This window comes from Tursiops truncatus, chromosome 8 (genome assembly GCF_011762595.2).
Source record: "Tursiops truncatus isolate mTurTru1 chromosome 8, mTurTru1.mat.Y, whole genome shotgun sequence".
NCBI lineage: Eukaryota > Metazoa > Chordata > Mammalia > Artiodactyla > Delphinidae > Tursiops > Tursiops truncatus.
The window spans coordinates 43824383-43844951 of record NC_047041.1 but is presented as its reverse complement, the minus strand read 5'-3'; the positions used below and the strand labels follow the sequence as shown (position 1 = coordinate 43844951).

Genomic DNA, 20569 nt, shown 5'->3' with positions numbered 1-20569 from the left:
AAGTACAGTACAGTAAAGAACCAGGGAGACGTTTTCAGGGAAACTCCTTGGAGGAGAGTCGGTCTCCACACTCATTCAATCTCAGTTTTTCTCAGTTCAGGCCACAATGTATAAGAACTGGAATGGGGAACATCCGTTTAATGGTTACCGGCTCGGGCTCTGAAACCAGCCTGCCTTTCTTCTAATCCTGTGTCTTTTACTTACTCTGTATGGACTCGAGCAAGTAAATTCTCCACTGCTTGCCTCAGTTTCCTCATCTATAAAATGAGGATTAAAAGAGTTAATACTTGTAAGGGGTTTAAGCAGTGCCTGGCCCATAGCAAATGCTCAGTAAATATAATTATTCACTATCTTTAGTCCTTCTTTGTTCATTGTCAAATGCGAGGGTATCAGTTGCTCACACGTCATTATTTGTATATCTATCCATTTGTCCATGCATTAATTTAACAAGTATTTTTGAGTGCTGACTATGTGTCTGGTACTGTGTTGGGTGCCAATGGCGCAGAAAATGAGTAAGACATGGCCCTGTGCCTAGTAAATTCACGGTAGTGTGTGTGTGTGTGTGTACACACGTGCGCTTACGTGTGTGGGTAAGGGAGACTTACAGTTAAGCAGGTAATTTTAACAAACTTGATAAGTGCTCTACACGGAGAAGCACATGCTCATTAGGTCCCATGAAGAGAGGGACCTAATGCAGTTCCAGATGGTCAGGACAAGCTTTCCAGTAGAAGTGATACTGAAGTTGGGTATGAGTTGGCCAAGTGAGAGTTGCAGGTGAGTGGGGCAGGTATATTTTATACCAAAGTAGCCACCTTGATAGAGGCCTGAAAGCAAGAAAATTGTGAGTGGGTCAGTATGGAAAGTCAAGCAGGGAGTGACTAGATGCAAGTCTGGCCAGGAAAGGAGTTGTTATACCACCAGGGGCCTTTCCTGCCAGGTAATGAGAGTTTGGCTGTATCCTGTGTTAGCCAGTAGAGAAGCCCTGAAGACATCTTAGGAGAGATGAAAATGTTTAGATAGTTTCTATCATTTGAACTGGGTCCCTTGGAAAGTTTTGCTAATTCCCAGCATGTAGAATTTACTGCTGCTACTTTTAGGCTCCGCTGTTTCCCTGTAGACTCCTATCACAGCCCTGTAGCCCTTTATTGAACTTACCTGTTTTTAATTCTGTCTCAGGAGACTGAAAGCACCTCAAAGACTATGTTTTATTTATCTCTGTATCCACAGAATCTATAACAGTGCTTGGCACAGAGCAGGCTCTTCACGGAGGCTTGATTAAAAAACAGGGTTTGATTTTAGGAAAATGTATTTCTTCTTATATTTCTAGAGCAAAGCGTTATCAGCTGAAATCTAGGCATTCAAGTCAGTGAACTGAGTGGTCTTTTTCACGGGGGCCGTGTGATCCCTAAGAGCTGATGCCCACCAGATTCCTAATCCATCCGCGAGCACTGCTGTGTGTCCACACTGTGCTTGGCATTGAGGGATATGTTTTTTAAATTGAAGTATAGTTGATTTACAATATCGTGTTAGTTTCAGGTGTACAGCACAGTGATCCAGTTGTGTGTGTGTGTGTGTGTGTGTGTGTTCCTTTTCATATCCTTTTCCCTTATAGGTTATTATGAAATATTGAGTAGAGTTACCTGTGCTATACAGTAGGTCCTTGTTGGTTATCTGTTTTATATATAGTCGTGTGTATATGTTAATCCAAATACTTTTAAGATCTCATTAGATAGTTGTGAAACTACTGCATACATACACAGAACAACCCTCACATCCCCAGGATGTGTCTGGGAATGCTCAGTTCTCAGTAAATGTTTGTGAATAAATAATAATGGAAGAAGGTGTGAGGAATGTCTGCTAAATGTTCTGAGTCCAGTTGAGGGAAAGTCTGTGAGATAGTTTAATCTCATAGGGTTTCATTGAGGAACCTGGGCCTTGGAAGAGAAAAAAGATCTGGAGAGACAGAAGAAAGAGGCAGAGGATTCTAAAGAGGGAGAAATAGCATGAACATCACTTCATAGAGACTAATCACCACTTAATGAAATCTAAGCAACTGGAAATCATGAAAGCTCTGATAATAGTTGGGTATATTGGAATTCACATAAGAGAGCCAATTCCAGGCAAATTGTAATTTGGACGGTGTATGTGAAAGGACTAGCAGTTGCTTTAGCAAATAGCCTAAGTGGGCCTTCACGACAATGTTAATTAAAGCCAAGTTAATTAGTTAATTAAAACAAAAGTAGCAAATGATAGTTTCTAAAATTACGGTGGAGACAATGCTAATGTTTCTGCCACCTGACTAGAAACCCTGGGGAGGGTTTTACCTTCTGATAAAATTTATAATTTAGGGCTATAGGCCTCTGTCATTAATTTAGCCATGAAAGGTCCACTGCTGGGCTTCCCTGGTGGCGCAGTGGTTGAGAGTCCGCCTGCCGATGCAGGGGACACGGGTTCGTGCCCCGGTCTGGGAAGATCCCACATGCCGCGGAGCTGCTGGGCCCGTGAGCCATGGCTGCTGAGCCTGCGCATCCGGAGCCTGTGCTCCGCAACGGGAGAGGCCACAACAGTGAGAGGCCTGCATACCGCAAAAAAAAAAAAAAAAAAAAAGGTCCACTGCTTCTCAGAACCTCAGCTCCATGACCCTGGAAACTCTGAATGTTGTAGAGCCAGAACTTTAGACTCATCAAATTCAATGCTTTATTTAGGTCAGAACTGGTTTTGTGTTCATTTGTCAATTTGCAGCTGAAGTGAAGGCCCTAAACGGAAGCATGGCTATCTGCCTGACGGTGATTTGATGCTGCACGATGTCGTGCTGGAAGATTAGTGTCTAAAACCAAAATGTGAATCACAGGGACCTCTATACATTGATGGCATAAATAGTATGTTTCTCTATAAAAAAATCTATAGTGACTCACTCCCTCTTAAATAAAAATCTCCCCTTGCTATTTCAGTGAATTGAGTGACTGACTCCGGGCACTTTTCTTTTTTGTGCTCTAGGGTGAGCCTATTTAACTTCTCAGAAAACTGCTCAGACCTGTTCGAATTAGCTCTATTCTTCCCTTAGGTGCTCAGAGAACAGAAGTGATTCTCTCTCCAAGATCGGAGGTGGAACTGGCTCTTTCTAGCCCCCTTCTCACTGAAGATATGAACTATTCTTCAGGCCCCCAGAAACCTTTCTTCTCTTTTGGCTATGGTGATGGTTTCCAAAGAGAATCACCCTTGTAGTATCAATTCTCCAGCAGGTTAAGGGAGTTACTTGAAAAAGTAGTGTTGTGTTCAGTAAGCTTGGGGGAAGATGGAAAAGGATTAACACATGAGTGATTGGTTTATACACTGCAAGACTTTTCAGTTTTTATCTCCAGTAAAAGAATAGTCAGAGTCTCTTCAAGCTTGTTTGACCAAATACACTTTTTTTCAAGGAGCAATTTTGTCAGACTCACTTTCCAAAGAAAACATTCTGGGAGATGCTCCACTCTGATGCCAAAATGCTAAGGCCTGAGTTAAAAACTGCTGCATAACTTAACTAGTCATGAGACCATGGACAGGTGTTCTAACCATACTGGACGACAGACCCCTCATTTGAAAAATGGGAATGATTATTGCTTCTACTTTCAGTATTTTGTGACCACTAGACAATTCTGTTAATATTACTACTGCCACTAATGCTACTAGGTATTTCACTTTCCATGGTAGACACTATTCACTGGTGTATCCAACAAGCACTTGACAGCTTCCTTTCAGTCTCCATTTCAGAAGATGTAAAAGCTAAATGCATGCTTTCCAATACTCTCTTGCAGCTAGGGGTAGCTATATTGAGACAGTTTGGGCCAATAGGACATAAAGGCAGATTCGTAGGGGACTCTGAGAAGATTATTGTTTTCCCTCATAAAGGGGTACAATGCATGGAGCTCTTGTGCATTCATCAGTAAAAGGCCTAGAGAATAGCAGAGATGTTGGCTCTGGCATCACTGAGCCCTGGAGGAACGCCAGGAGCAGGCTATCTGCATATTTCTTGTAACACGAGGAAAATGAAAGGCAAACAAGTCATGTAAATCTCTGAAAAGCAGGTTGACTTGCAGCTGAACACACTTCTAAAGATTTACCTACCATTTATTGAGTGCTTTCTATGTGCTGATAGAAAGCATTTAATACATATCAATTCACTTACTCCTTACCACAGGGGTTATTATGTACCATTTCACAGGTGAGGAAACAGACTGAAGCACCTTGTTCAAATTCACGCAGAGTGTGCACTAACTTTTGGAAATATAGTCACTATAACCTCAGAAGTTATTATTATCTTTTTCACTCTAAATTAGGCACTTAGTGTCCTCTCTAAAATGGAGCCCTCACCGTCTGCCAGGAGACGTGGAAGGGACATATATAAGCCTTTTCGGAAACAGGACCCAAACCCAATCTGGGTTTATAGCAGCCTACTTCACCATACACTAGATGGAAGCAGAACCAGGCTGGGCTGAGAGAGCAGCTGCTTCTCCCCAAAGACCTACATCCGAAGATCTAGGTTACATATTTAATGCCACTCTAGATCCCAACAGATAGGCTTATTGGCACATTACAGAATTCAAGCCTGAGAAGCACAACTAATGAAAGTGATTTAGACTAAAATGTGAAAATCTTAGGAGCACTCAAGTTCACTTGTTCCCCATTAATTAAGCCCCAGTGTGAAAGGCAATGTGATACCTACTGGCCTTTATAAAACTATAAACTAAAAGGTGAGATAAATCCATACATAAGCAGTTATATCTACAATGTTCCGAACATCTTGATTTTGGATCACAGAGAAGGAATACCTAGTTTGAGAGCTCATGGGAGGTATAGAGGAATTTTAGTTTGGATCTAACTTTATTTCTTAGAATTATAGCTTCAAAGCAGGGAGCAGCTATGGGATGTATGTGATGCAAGGGTATTATAGCTTTCTCGAGCCTTTCTTCTTCTCTATATCAGAAGCAGGTCCCAGCGTGAATATCCTGGTTAATGGCAAAAAGAAGTCTCTGTATAATCAGAGGATAGCCTGTCTCAGCCATAATCATATAGACAGACCAGCATTTGCCAAGACCTCATACAGAAAAGCCAACAATTGCCAAAGGTGCCTCTGTACCTTCTTTCATATTCTAATACCCAGATGTGCTGACTACAGAATCCAATCATTAAGAACTACATGACCCTAGAGACATGGATGGGTCTAGAGACTGTCATACAGAGTGAAGTAAGTCAGAAAGAGAAAAACAAATATCGTATATTAACTCATGTATGTGGAACCTAGAAAAATGGTACAGTTGAACTGGTTTGCAGGGCAGAAATAGAGACACAGATGTAGAGGACAAATGTATGGACACCAAGGGGGGAAAGTGGCGGCGGGGTGTGTGTGATGAATTGGGAGATTGGGATTGACATGTATACACTGATATGTATAAAATAGATAACTAATAAGAACCTGCTGTATTAAAAAAAAAAAAAAATAAAGCCCTCTGTTTAAGAACTTCCAAAAAAACCCCCCAAAAACAAACAAAAAAAACAACTACATGACCCTGTAGGGAAAACAAGTTAAAATAGGACCCCAAATCCTAAGAATTCCTGTTTCTATTGGCATTACCAGTGAATTTTGTTGCTTATGCTGCCCTTTTATTTACTAAATTAGAAATGAAGTAGTTAAAAATAGTAATCTAATGTTATTAGAGGAATGTTAGAATTATAGCAAAACATGAGATCAGTGGGTGGGAATCTTGAGCAGAAACTGATGACCACAGGAGTGCAAGGGATATTTGTAATACAGATCGCAGCAGGCTTTGTTTATGGTTTCCTTTGCTGTGCAAAAGCTTGTAAGTTTAATTAGGTCCCATGTGTTTATTTTTGTTTTTATTTTCATTACTCTAGGTGGTGGATTGAAAAAGATCTTGCTGTGATTTATGTCAAAGAGTGTTCTGCCTATATTTTCCTCTAAGAGTTTTATAGTGTCCAGTCTTACATTTAGGTCTCTAATCCATTTTAAGTTTATTTTTGTGTATGGTGTTAGGGAGTGTTCTAATTTCATTCTTTTACATGTAGCTGTTCAGTTTTCCCATCACAACTTACTGAAGAGACTGTCTTTTCTCCATTGTATATTCTTGCCTCCTTTGTCATAGATTAGGTGGCGATAGGTGGTGGGTTTATCTCTAGACTTTCTATACAGTTCAATTGATCTCTATTTCTGTTTTTGTGCCAGTGCCATACTGTTTTGATTACTGTAGCTTTGTAGCATAGTCTGAAGTCAGGGAGCCTGATTCCTCCAGCTCTACTTTCTCAAGATTGCTTTCGCTATTCGGGGTCTTTTGTGTTGCCATACAAAAGACAACCCTCAGAATCAGAAAAAATATTTGCAGACGAAGCAACTGACAAGGGATTAATCTCCCAGATATACAAACAGCTCATGCAGCTCAATATCATAAAAACAAACAACCCAATCAAAAAATGGGCAGAAGACCTAAATACACACTTCACCAAAGAAGACGTACGTATGGCCGACAAACACATGAAAAGATGCTCAACGTCACTAACTATTAGAGAAATGCAAATCAAAACTACAATGAGGTATCACCTCACACTGGTCAGAATGGCCATTATCAAAAGATCTACAAACAATAAATGCTGGGGAGGGTGTGGAGAAGAGGGAACCCTCCTACACTGTTGGTGGGAATGTAAATTGTTACAGCCACAGTGGAGAACAGTATGGAGGTTCCTTAAAAAACTAAAAACAGAGCTACCATATGACCCAGCAATCCCACTCCTAGGCATATACCCTGAGAAAACCATAATTTGAAAGGATTCATGCATGCATGCTGATGTTCATTGCAGCACTATTTATGATAGCTAAGAACATGGAAGCAACCTCAATGTCCATCAGCAGAGGAATGGATAAAGTAGATGTGGTACATATATATACAAGGGAATATTACTCAGCCATAAAAAGGAACAAAATAGTGCCATTTGCAGAGACGAAGGTGGACCTAGAGATTGTCATACAGAGTGACGTAAGTCAGAAAGAGAAAAACAAATATCGTGTAATATCGCTTATATGTGGAATCTAGAAAAAATGGTGAACTTATTTGCAAAGCAGAAATAGAGTTACAGATGTAGAGAACAAATTTATGGTTACCAAGGGGGAAAGGGGAGGTGGGATGAATTGGGAGATTGGGACTGACATATATACACTACTATGTATAAAAAAAATAACTAATGAGAACCAACTGTATAGCACAGGGAACTCTACTCAGTGCTCTGTGGTGACCTAAATGGGAAGGAAATGTAAAAAAGAGTGGATATATGTATACGTATAACTGATTCACTTTGCTGTACAGCAGAAAATAACACAACATTGTAAAGCAACTATACTCCACTAAAAATGAATTAAAACAAAAACAACTGATCATTGTAGGCTTAATCTTATGGAAGTTAGTAGAACCACTAGGGGGAAGTAGTGTGCACACTTGAAGACAAGCAAAAAGTAGCTACCACATTACTACATTCTCCAGTCCATTCATTCAACAGACATACCGATGAATGATTATTGAGTGTCTTCTGTGTGTCAAGCACCCTTCTCAGTACTTCTAGGCCCTGGAGGCACAGTGATGAACAAGGTAGACAAGGCCTCCACTCCCAAGCTTATCCTGCTTAGATTGGGACAAAGGGTATGTTCTACAGTCTGGCTAGAAGCTAGACAATGTAAAAATGGAGATGCTCTAGAAAGCCCAGGCTATACAATCAATGTATGTATAGGTTTGTTCTGCCTTATATGATGCTCTCTTTGTTATGAAGATCCTCCTCATTGCACACCTGACACAGAGACATTCAGGTATGGACAAAGACTGACAGCTGTTAACTTAGTTAATAATAACAGCAAACACTTAAGAAGTACTTATTGTGTGGCATACGCTTACATGTATTTACTTATTTAGTCTTACAACCACTGTATGTAATATGTATTTCATTAACTCCATTCATCAGAGGAGGAAATGGAGGCATAGAGACGTTAAGTGATTTGCCTGTGGTTATACAGCTAGTAAGTGATGCTGCCCAGCTAACTGGGATGTTTAATCCCAGTGCTGCCCAGCTCTGCACTCTGCTACCTCCAATAAAGTGTCTATTGTGTGCTTGGCCTTTGCACACACTATTTCTTTCACTCTTGACAATCCTATGCGGTAGGCGATATGATCTCAATTTGGCAGATGAAGGAAGCAAGGCTCAGAGACAAGAAATGGTAGTGCCGGTGCTCAAACTCAGGACAAGCTGGCTACAAGGCCAGTGCTCTTCACCATTGCTGCATGTTCTCTCCATGGAGCCTGCCCTGGTGAGTTTTTGGGGTGTTTAGGCACAGTCTCACAATTCCGTCCCTCCAGCAACCGGTTTGTTTTCTCTATCAGGATTCCCTGGAAGATTTTATTTGAAGAGAGAGTTTAAAGAGAGGCTGATAAAATAAAAGTTTGGAAAAAATAAATTTTCTTGGATAAAATAAAAGGCTTATCTTGCAGAAGTTGCAGAAAAAGAATGTTTTAGAAGTCACGAAGGCAGATGGAAAATATGCCAGCAGTTAGATATATGGAAGGTCTTCTATGTATAGGCCATGACATACCCAGGATTTATTGAGGAAGTAGAAGGGGTTATTTTTCCCAGGGTTTACAGTTTAGTTGAATACCTTGCACAGTGTACGTGGAAAGAGATGAGAGGCATATAGGAATCAGAAAAGAATTGAGAGAGGCAAGGATACATGTTAATAATGCAAATGAATTGGGTCATGCGGATAAACTCCCAAGTATCCTATGAGTCCTTTTTAGTCCTCAGCAGACACAGTACCTTTACCATCACCCATAATTCAGGCTTTGAAGAATCAGGGCTGATAGGAAAGTAGGATTTTTCAGGAAGGCTAAATGATGGTATAAGAGAATTGTTCAAGGATTAGTATTTAGCTATTTATCTTCCATTTGAAAAACGCTTATCTTCCACTTATTTGTCTAGATTTTAGGAAAATTCTCAAATCTCTATAGAGTTTGCAGACTGATGCTCTGACTAGCTCTTTTGATGTGTTTTCTTAAATATTATTCCCAGTAACAATCTATGTAGCCTTTTTAATACCTCCAAATTTGTTCTCAAGCCACTGATAAGATGATCTCATTGCCTTTTGAAGTGCCTTAGGGGGCATTTATCACATAAGAAGGTCCTGCACATGGAGGGATATCATTGGCTGTTGGCTTCAGATTCTTTTCAGATGGCAATTGGCCGATAACTACTACCTGGGACGCTGGCCCTGCTGGATGGGATGAGACTATGGACAACAGAGAAAGTGGGAAACTGGCTGGTTGTTTAGCAAGGTTATATGCAAAGCCCCTTTGTTGTTTTGCCCCTTTCAGCTACTTAGACATGTCCCAAAGAGTTCAAGTTGCCCATTAAGAATGAAAGTATAGGGCTTCCCTGGTGGCGCAGTGGTTGAGAGTCCGCCTGCCGATGCAGGGGACACGGGTTCGTGCCCCGGTCCGGGAAGATCCCACATGCCGTGGAGCAGCTGGGCCCGTGAGCCATGGCCACTGAGCCTACGCGTCCGGAGCCTGTGCTCCGCAACGGGAGAGGCCACAGCAGTGAGAGGCCCTTGTACCACAAAAAAAAAAAAAAAAAAAAAAAGAATGAAAGTATAAATTATATATTTCTTGTGCCTCTGTGGGGATGGGCAGTCAAGGGTCCTTCTGGGCTTGAGAGAGGTTCAGGCACATGTAAGTGCAGTCAGATGTGTAAGGCTCTTGGTGCTCTGCTCTCAGCATAATCTTTGTTAACACTAATTTTCTCTGTTCTATGCGGGTGAATTAGAATTTAGTCCACGGTGTATCTCTGTCCCCTCAGGACCCCGAGGTCCTTGCCTTGCCTCGCCTCAGTGATTTAGCTGTGCTCTCCCTGTTCTTCTGACCTCACTTCCCTTTTGTTGTAAGTCTTTGCTTTTTTTTCTCTATCTCAACTTTTATGTTTCTGGCCTTAGGTTAAGTCACCAGGCCCATACCCAATTAACTCCATAAAAACCATTCAGTGCAAACGTCCAAAGCCCTTTCCCAGCACCCTGCCTCCCCTAGTTTCAGTTACTCAGGTATTTCGCATCTCAAAGGCCTGGGAAACAAATGCCACTGATTCCGCCCTAGGGGCCAGTGCTCTAAGGCACCTGCAAAACTTTTACCTTAGGGTTTCCCCAGAGGAGCCCCTCCTCTTCCACAGGTTGACCAGGCTGCTGGATCTGCTGGCTGCCGAGGAGGACTTGCCATCCCCCACGTGCATGCGCACCACCGTGGACGTGGTGAAGGCGCTGCGCACGTTCCTCTCTGGTTTGGCCAGGATGATGTATACCTTCGGCACAAACATGCAGCCGAGAGCCACTGTGGCGCTGAGGCTGACTGAGAAACACATGGTGATGATTTTGTAGTTGCTGCCGAAGTAGATGGGCACAAAGGCCAGCCATATAATGCAGGTGGTGTACATTGTGAAGGCGATATACTTGGCCTCGTTGAAGTTGGCTGGAACATTTCTGGTCTTGAAAGCATAGAAGGTACAGCTCAAAATCAGCAATCCATTGTATCCAAGAGGAGTGACAACTCCTAGGTTGGTGGTGTTACAAATCAGGTAGACTTCTCGAATGCTTGGGTAGTCGTGCATTATGTCGGGAGGCTCCATTATAAAGAGGGCGATGATGATGCCCAGCTGGATGCATATGAGAATGAAAGCAATCACTAGCTGGGCACAGGCACTCATGAATCTGGGCTTTTTGGTACAGATCTTCTTCTTGCTGCCAGCCAGGATCCTTGCAATACGATTGGTCTTGGTTACAAGGGCTGAATAGCTCATGGCTGGGGAGAGACCGATGCCTATTCTCTGAAGGTAGCAGTAAATCTGTTTGGGCTTTGCAATGAGGCAGAAGGTACATAAGTAGCCCAGGCAGATGCCAGCAAGGATAATGTAGCAGAGTTCCCTGCTGGAGGACTTGACTACTGGTGTATCACGGTAAATGATGAAGACTGCGGTGACGAACAGGGTGGCTAGCAGGCCGAGGCAGGCAAACACCACAGCTGCAATGGGCTCAGGGTCACCCCAGCGAAGATACTGTACTGGGATCAAATCACAACCTGCAGAGACACAGACACATATTGAAAAAGAAGGAAGAAATATTGACTTGGGTCACTTGTGCCTAAGTTGTAAGCAGGTGCCTATGATCCTTAGAGCTTGTCTCCAGTCTACCCTTCTAAGCTCAGTATCCCATACGACTCCTTTCTTCATATATTCAGTCATAAAATATTTATCTTTAGATTATCAAATACATACTCTGTGACAGGAGCTGTTCTAGGTTCTGAAAGCAAAATCATGAAGAACAAATTCCCCGCCCTCCAAAAAAAAAAATTGGTGGGGGTTAGGGGGACTTTTATAGAATTACCTACAGGTGGGATAAGGACCATGAAGAAGTAGAGCATGAACCCTGACTCAGTCTGTGGGAACAGTAAAATCTCCTTCAACAGGAATTAGCAAATGCAAGTGTCGTGGTTTGGCTGAATTTGTGGATTTGGTAGGTTTAGCAAATAGAAATTAATTGTAAGGAAAGAGCTAGGGGGCATTGGAGGCATGAAAGGAGGTTCCATACAGTAATGTGATGAGCAGCCGAAGATAAGTCTGGAACGTAGGCAGGAGGGGATCTTGCAGGGCAGAGGGTCTTAGATCAATGGGAAGTCATTGGAGGGATCTATGTAGAGTAAGAGGAATCACATGGTCAGGTTTGTGTGCGTGTGTTGTAAACATTATTTTGGTTGCCGTGTGGATTTTGGATGAGGTAAAGGTGTAGAGGGGTTTGAGAAATATTGGAAGCAATATAGGCTGTTTAAATGCATGTGGGGATATGTGAAAGACAAAGGCATCAAGGATGACCAACACTGGTGCTTGAATCCACTGCAAAAAAACATGACAGGGCTTCCCTGGTGGCGCAGTGGTTGAGAATCTGCCTGCTAATGCAGGGGACACGGGTTCGAGCCCTGGGCTGGGAAGATCCCACATGCCGCGGAGCAACTGTGCCCGTGAGCCACAACTACTGAGCCTGCGCGTCTGGATCCTGTGTTCTGCAACAAGAGAGGCCGTGATAGTGAGAGGCCCGCGCACCGCGATGAAGAGTGGCCCCCGCTTGCCACAACTAGAGACAGCCCTCGCACAGAAACGAAGACCCAACACAGCCAGAAAAATAAATAAATAAACAAATGTGGGGTTAAAAAAAAAAAGAATTTAAAATTAATCAATGCAATCATAAATAGCATGTAGGTCAAATAATAAAGCATAATTTAAAAAAAATTAGAAAAAAAAAACAAAAAGAAAAAACATGACAATTTGGCGTCGTTTGGGTTATGTGCCTTCCTTTTAAATTTCTTTAGGGCAGTGATTCTCAAACTTGGCTACACACTGGAATCACTTAGATATTTTAAAAAAGTACTGCAGCCTGGGTTTCAGTGCCAGAGTTTCTGATTTCATTGGCCTGGGTATCAGGATTTTTAAAAGGCACTCTAAGTGCTTCTAAACTTGCAGCCAGAGTTGAGAACCACTGCTCTCAAAGGATCATTCTTGTCAATTAGATTTTTAAAATGGAATTGAGATAGCTTTACTGAGTGAGTAGGAGAGGAGTCAGTAATCTGGAGCACTGGACACTTCAGCAATGTGGCAGAGATCATTCACTGCCTGCAAATAGCCATCCTCCCCTTTATCCTCAGCAACAGATCTCCGTTTCCTTTGGGGTGGTAAAGGATGCAGCTAAAACGCTACATTTGCCAGCAACCTTTGCAGTCAGGTGTGCCATGTGATAGGTTTTAGCCAGAAAGATGTAAGCAGAGAACTCCTTCAAGGAAAATGACTCATCTTGGAAAGTACCTTTTTTGCCCTTCCTGGCTTTCTCCTTCTGTCGACTGGACTATACACATGATGGCTAGAGCTCCAGCAGTTATCTTGGGCTATAAGGTAACATTAAGGTCAGAAAACATGTTTTGGGATTTGGAAGAGAAAAATGCAGGGAGCCTGAGTCCCTGTTAACCGTGGAATCACTGACTAGCTCTGGACTGTGTATATCATATTTACCTTGTTTAAACAACTTTTATTTCCCTTATATATGCAGCCACACCAAATCCTAACTGATATAGCTGTAACTTCCTGTATCTCCTGGTGAAGGGTATTGTAGTAAGTGGCTTTGAATATCAATGGCTACTAGGAGGTAAGGGAGACAACAGTCACAGTATGTAATGATGGCGTAGGGGAGCAGAATTCGCCATCCCCAAGTATGTCTCTTTGCGATATTAATTACTTTCAGCTGGTTATTTTCTAAGAAACGGCAGACGGGGGAAGAAAACTGAAAACCCCACTAGGAGAGACACACTTTTGTAAGAAACATTTGCATTCATGAGGGAAATCTCCATTTGGAAGGGTGGCACACTCACTGTACAGTAGAGGAGGATGTCCAAATCTCTAGAAATTCTTATCAGTGGAGAAGGCAAAGACTTGAATCTGCATAAAAACCTTTACCCTTACTGTGCTTTTCCTCCCCTAGCTGACTGTCCCCACCCTCAATGTCCTCTGTTGTCTTTAGCTGAGGACGGTACTTAAGATGAGGGCTTTGGCCATTTTGGTGAGTTACTCATTTTTCCTGAGTCTCTCCCGTGTCTACAGGTTGTTAAACTCTTTGATTTCTCTTCTTAATGTCTCATGTCAATTTCATTCTCTTGATGTCAGCCAGAAGAACCTAGAAGGGTAGAGGGAAATTTCTTCCTCCCTGACAATGACAAAGAAGCGTGGGGTTCTTTCAAAACATGTCTGAGGCAGCTCTGTTGTAGAAAGAAACGAAAACATTCTGTCTTCTCTCTCTTATTTCTGCCTTGCCAGTCTTTTTCTTCAAGATCTTAGGTTTCAAACTATTAGTTTACAGTAAGATGCAATACGGGTTTAATAGGATGTGTGAGTTAGCCTAGGGTCCTCAGCACACTTTACAAAATAGTTTCTGTGGGAAAATGTATGCTTAGTTTAAAAACCTGTGCTTTTAACTTTAAAAACTGTGTATGTGGATAGCCCAGACTAAATATGACAGTTATTTTATATAGTGTATAGGATTATAAATAAATGCATATCTCATTGCTAATGAATATACCTGTATCTATATTTTTAGGCACTTGTGTTCACGTGTGCGACTTATTATGTAGGATATCAACTTCTGAGACTTTAGGATACCATAGGGTTTAGGTTCATATTTACAAATTTGTTCTTCATAGAGACTGTTTTACAACAAGAAAATAGAGACTCATCATTCCTATCTTTATTCTTCCATAACAGCTTATTTATAACACTGATATGATAATGAAATTCATTATCTACTGTAGTTAATTCTATAGGGGTCTGTTTCCCCTGCTAGGTCATGAGCTACTACATGTCCATAGTAATTTACTGATACAGGAGAGATGTTATGTGGTCCATGAAGCAGGAATCCTTTCAATAGCTAAAGAGAATCACCTGAAAAAATATGTAAATATTTAAGGGCTTTCACTTTACTCCTTTTTTTCCCCCTGTTGTTCTGCTAAATCGTAACTGCTTTTAGCTAAACGTCATTAGCACCCTAATTACTGAATGGTTTCTCTGGGATAACATTCATCACTGTTTTTATGTCAAATATATTCTTGAACTCTTCATGTGCAACCTGTTAACATCATGTGTGAAACTTAGAAATCTCCATTAGATATATGTGTTGGAAGAAATGTGTATAAGGGATGCCTCTAATGTGTTGTGGTTATTTTCTCAAAGTTGTCAGAATTTATATATTCAAATGAATGTTTTTTTCATTTAACGTGAACCACTGCAAAGGCTTTAATGATGCCGCCATTGCGCAAAATACTTTTGAAACTATTCTCTTGGAATAGAAGATATTGGATTCTGATGATAGTGTTATAATCATTGAATGTTATAAATTGGATAAGATCTTAGAGTTTCCAAGAATGGATGTGCATCACAATCACTTGGAGAGTCTACAAAAATACAGTTCAGGAGTCTAAACTCAGGAGATTTCGAATCAGTACATTTAGGGTGGGACAAAAGAATTTTGTTTTGAATCAGCAAGCTCAGTGACTATACAACTGGTCCTTGGTTGGCAGCCCAACCTTAGAGATTATCGGGCTGACTTCTCATCCAGTGTGCGAATGTCTTACATGATAATTACTAGATGCAATCACCCTAACCCTACCTAAGGCTTTCCATGAGCTATGTCGTCTCAAGGCCAGGATTAATAGTGGGGGAAGATAGACTGGAAAGACAGGAGGTCTGGATGGCAGGTAGAGACGGGAGGTGAATGAAATGGTTAGAAGGCTATCACAATAGGACAGGCAAGGGATGTTAGGGCAATAATTAAAAGCCACTGTTCTGAGAACATTCAGCTGGTAAAGACATTTCAGAACTAGGACTGAAAGAAATGATGAAGTAGACAGACAGCAGAGTCAGGAGAGAGGCTTCTAACCAAGCTGATGGCAGTGCTGTTAACCAAGATGCAGGCTGTTGGAAGAAGAGCGTCACATTTTATAGGAATGATATCTAGTTCCAGTTTGGACATGTGTTTGAAATGTTTATGACGAGTAGAGCAGATGGGAGCAGAAGCTTAGAAGAGCTATCAGGGTAGAAGTTACAGCTTTAGGAATCATCTGTGTATAGGTGGAAATAAGAGACATGGAAGTAAATGTAATCAATAAGGAAATTCATGGATATATATAGATGAGAGCAGAGTCTGGAAGTCTGGTATGACACCGAACTTAAGGAAGGGCAGAGGAAGAGGATATGTCAGGGAAGATATAAGCTAGATCATCTAGAAGGAAGGAAGGGTGTCAGAAGCCAAAGGAAAGTGGTTAAGTGGATGGTGCACCGTATCCTCCTCTAACAATGTCACTTCAGTTTTCTTTCTTTCTTTTTAAAAATCCTTACCCAAAGAGCTTTCACAAAGCTTTGAGCTTCAGTTTTCCAGATATCTCTCCTTGTGGCATATCACTCTCTTATATTTCCCCCCTTTACTACTTTTAGTTCTGTTTCCTCTGAACAGGGGGTGGTATCATGAAGAAGTTCTATCAAATCTCAGAATATTGAGATACTGCTAACCTTATTATGATATAAGTTTAGATTCTCATTAATCGCTATGCCTACTTTGCATTGGTTTACAAACATCTGAATACACTGTTATTCTTCCTAAATCTCTTCCTTATTTTCTTCTGTGAATTAGGGCCTTTTCTGCATTAATGGTTTTCTTTTTTATCCCAGCTTCATTCTTAGTGTAATGGTAAGTACTCAGTATTGGAAGTACTCAGTGTACTGGTAAGTTATCACTGGAAGGGTATGTAGAAGTTAACTAAGAATCTGTAGACTATATATTTTATAGTTTTACTATAATCAGTTTAGCGTATGCTTTTTATATTTTAGATGAAAGGATCTTGATCATATTGGTGAAGTTCCCTCCTAACAAGCATATTAGAGTTTCTTAGAAGATGCACGATATTATTACATTCCTTTCTAGAAATGCATGTGAGGCATAAATTATAAAATCACGACCTGTTTTCTGATGACATCTCTTTAGGTGGCTATCCACTTCTCACTTTCCTCCCCTTTCATGCTTGATCCGTATTCTGTGATTCTCCAGTATAATTCATCCTTTCATAGCTTGAGGTGACATATATTGAAAACAACAGTTTTTTTCTTTTCCATTATAGTTTATTACAAGGTATTGAATATAGTTCCCTGTGCTATATGTAGGACTTTCTTGTTTATCTATTTCATACATAGTAGTTTGTATCTGCTAATCCCAAACTCCTAATTTATCCCTCCCCCACCCCCTTCCCCCTTTGGTAGCTATAAGTTGGTCTGCGAGTCTTTCTGTTTTGTAAATAAGTTCATTTGTATCGTTTTTTAGATTCCATATAAGTGATGTCCTATGATATATGTTTTTCTCTGTTTGACTTACTTCACTTAGTATGATAATCTCTAGGTCCATCAGTGTTGCTGCAAATGGCATTATTTTATTCATTTTAATGGCTGAGTAATATTCCATCACACACACACACACACACATATGTGTGTATATATATATCACAGCTTCTTTTATCTATTCATCTGTCGATGGACATCTAGGTTACTTCCATGTCTTGGCTATTGTAAACAGTGCTGCTGTGAACACTGGGGTGTATGTACCTTTTTGAATTAGAGTTTTCTCTGGATGTACGCCCAGGAGTGGGACTGCTGCATCATATGGTAGCTCTATGTTTAGTTTTTTAAGGAACCTCCATATTGTTCTCCATAGTGGCTGCACCAGTTTACATTCTCACCAACAGTGTAGGAGGGTTTCCTTTTCTCCACACCCTCTCCAGCAGAAAATACAACAATATTTTTTAAAGGGAAGGAGAGCTGCCAAAACTGTATTATCCACATTATCCTATGATTCCACTACTGTGCTTCCCATACATCTAACGGGAGATGGACGGCTCACTGATTTCCTGGACACCTAAAAATGATATGACTGCTTAGCAATAACTGGTACTCATGCTTACTGTTTGGGTATTAGTCTTGCAGGAGTAATATTCCTGTGGTTAATAGTTCCTAGACTGTTGCATTCTCAAACCCTCTTCCAGGTGTCTGTTCAGGCAGAAGGAAAGAGGAGTCAAAGATCCTGGGACAGGTGCCTGATGTTCTGTAAGTTGACTAGGCAGGAACTCCTTAACAAGCTCCTTATTTCCTGTATAATTTTGGAGGAAAGGAAGTTGCTGCTGAGAATCTTTGAGCATCAGATGTACGTGTTGTCCGCTGCCGGTCAGGCCATTTCAGGTATAAGAAACTCATTCGGGGCTGTTGTGGAACTCTCGTCTCATACGTGAACAATAGATCTGCCCAGAGTACAGGGTGTTGACTGGGGACTAACAACATCACGCCTGCTGGCAATCTGCTCCATCGATAGACCATTTGTCTGCCTTTCCTCCCTTCTCTACCTGTCTGGATCTGGATCTCTGGGGTGTTGGTTTGAGATAGCAGAGTGATGCAGACTCAGAATTCTTTCTGCCTTGTTCGTAACCCTGCTCATTTAATATTTTCTCTTCACTTAGCCTAAGCTAAAGTTTTTCATTACTTCCATATTTCAGAAGAACTGGAAGTGATGTGTGTGTGTGCGTGTTATATTTAGGTACCTTATTTTTCTTTGTAGCACTTACTATAATTTTAATCTATTTTGTGTGTATATATGTGCATGTGTTAGAGAGAGAGAGAGAGAGAGAGAGAGAGAGAGAGAGAGAGAGAGAGGTTGAGAGAGACGTCATATTAAGTCTGTCCTCCCTACTTCACTAAAAGCACCCTGATGTCAGAGACTTTGCGTCTTTTACTCACGAATGGAACCATGGTACTGAGCATGGTGCCTCATTCGTATGGTTAGCACAGCAATTTACAAATTAATATATCTACTCTATAATCAAAGTATAATCAAATTCTCATTCTGGTGTATGGATCAAATCATTCTCAGCAAACCTTTTTGTGGCCTTTAGGAAGTCCAAGTTGCAGAACTGTTATGTACTGTTATAGATAGAAATCTAAATTCAGTGCATTACACCTGAATTTTAGAGTCAGGGTTCTGAATCAGAGAGGATAAAACTAAGGAAGCACCTCAAAGGCTTCCTTCTGCCTAGGGGTGTGACATGTCTCACATTAGAAATATTCCTGGTACTAACTTGGCAGTGATCAGTGTTTGTGATTAATCTAATTTTGAGTAATTCATTGGATCTGGGAATTATGAATAGAAGAAAGAGGGAGGCAGTAACCTCAGTCATTCTTTAACAAGTGTCGTTTAGTATAAAGTTCAGATACACCGTGCCCAAAAAGGCTTCAGTAGTTGTGGCACGTGGGCTCAGTTGCTCCGCAGCATGTGGGATCTTCCCGGACCAGGCCTCGAACCCGTGTTCCTTGCATTGGCAGGTGGATTCTTAACCAATGCACCACCAGGGAAGCCTTTGTCCTTTGGTGTCCTTTGGTGGGTGCCCTCTAGGAACCAGTGAGCGGCTCTCACTCCAGTCGGCAGCACTAACTGGAAACCCCCAGAAGAGTTAGCAGCGAGGTCACTGTGAATCCCACCCATGACCTGCCAACAGTGTTGATCCAACTGAAGCTTTCTCCTTTCTGTGGCCCCCACCACTCAGCACTTACCCAAGACTTCTCACCACTTTTCCTGGACCCTTTCTCCCCAGCAGGGCCTCAGAAGGCCTGTCGCCTCCCTGCTCTGTCTCCTAGACCATGGCGACTCTTTTCTCAGTGTGTCTTTTGCTAAAGATGCCCTTTTTGTATAAATAAAAGATAATTTGGAGTTGTTCTCTCTCTCAAAAAAAAAAAGGCATTCCCAAAAAGGCATTTTCTAGAGTTGATTGATTTTACCATTACCTTAGCATGAAATAAAACATAACCATGATTCCTCCCTCAAATGAAAATTTAGCCTCTATCCAAAATGTTTGGTAGGTTTTATGGAAGCTGCCTCAATGGGAAGCCACTTTATTCCTGTTTATGCCAGCATTAAAAAAAAGGGCAGAAACTAACATGTATTGAATGCCTACTAAACGTCAGGTGTTATCCTAGATATTTTAGGTAATCTTCACAATAAACAAGTGAGGTAGGTATTATTAACTCTGTTTTACAGAGGAAGGATATCAGGTTTAATCTGATGCGTTGGGGCTGAGATTAAAACCCTGTGAACATTTTGATGGATTGATTAACTGACTGACTTATGTTACATCAGGAGAGACAAACTGATCAGTGTTCCTTTCAAAGGGGCCCTGAGGTTACTTAGTAGGAAGCAGAATCGTGAATAATTGGCAATGTCTGCCATGTGCAAGGAGGGGCTAGTGGTGGCATAAGTATTTGATATTTGACGTAGATCCATTCTCCCTCCTGAGAAATCTCATTGGTTCAAATTCTTCAGCGAGGTTCTCATCCTGGCTTATATGTCCTGAGGGTTGCTAGCCAGACACTGATTGGTAAATTTTTACTTTTGTGTCCCTAAAGTTTTCTAGTGTGGAATGAGCACCAAGTACCCACAGCACACGAGAACAAGGATTGATTGTAGGCCATTCCTAACATTGCCACATAGAGGACTCACAGCCACCCATTTATCATCGGACCCAGCCTATTTCACGCCCTTCAAGGTTTATTGCATATTTTTTGTTTTAGATTCCCTTAATAAAATTCCCTCAGAGAGCTGACAACTCAGGGCTATAGTTTTTATTTAGCTTTTATATTTTTTTATTTGTTACATTTTATAGGGGAATTTGAAATTGTATGCAAAGATTAATTTCAGAATTAGGCATAAAGAATGATTTAATAGTTCTGCAGAGTGCTGAGGGGACGGATTATCACAGATGCACACTTGTAGGGACCAGCTTTGGAAAAATATGACTTCCAGTCATACTGCGGATGAATGAGAGAGGAAAAACACAGCATATGAATTTAAATAATAAAATGTGCTGACTGGAATACTTTG

At 41.2% G+C, this 20569-nt stretch overlaps 1 protein-coding gene and 1 long non-coding RNA gene across 5 annotated transcripts in view; one reads left to right on the top strand and one right to left on the bottom strand.

Annotated features, from left to right (window-relative positions):
- The window catches only part of GRM5 (glutamate metabotropic receptor 5), a 533478-nt gene that overhangs the window by 46710 nt on the left and 466199 nt on the right, over positions 1-20569 (bottom strand). For all 3 annotated transcript variants that reach the window (XM_019948818.3, XM_019948819.3, XM_073808327.1), the window contains exon 7: positions 10211-11150. In XM_019948818.3, the coding sequence (XP_019804377.2) occupies positions 10211-11150 (940 nt within the window). The remainder of the gene's footprint in view (positions 1-10210; positions 11151-20569) is intronic.
- The window catches only part of LOC109552342 (uncharacterized), a 265244-nt gene that overhangs the window by 45682 nt on the left and 198993 nt on the right, over positions 1-20569 (top strand). The window lies entirely within an intron of this gene.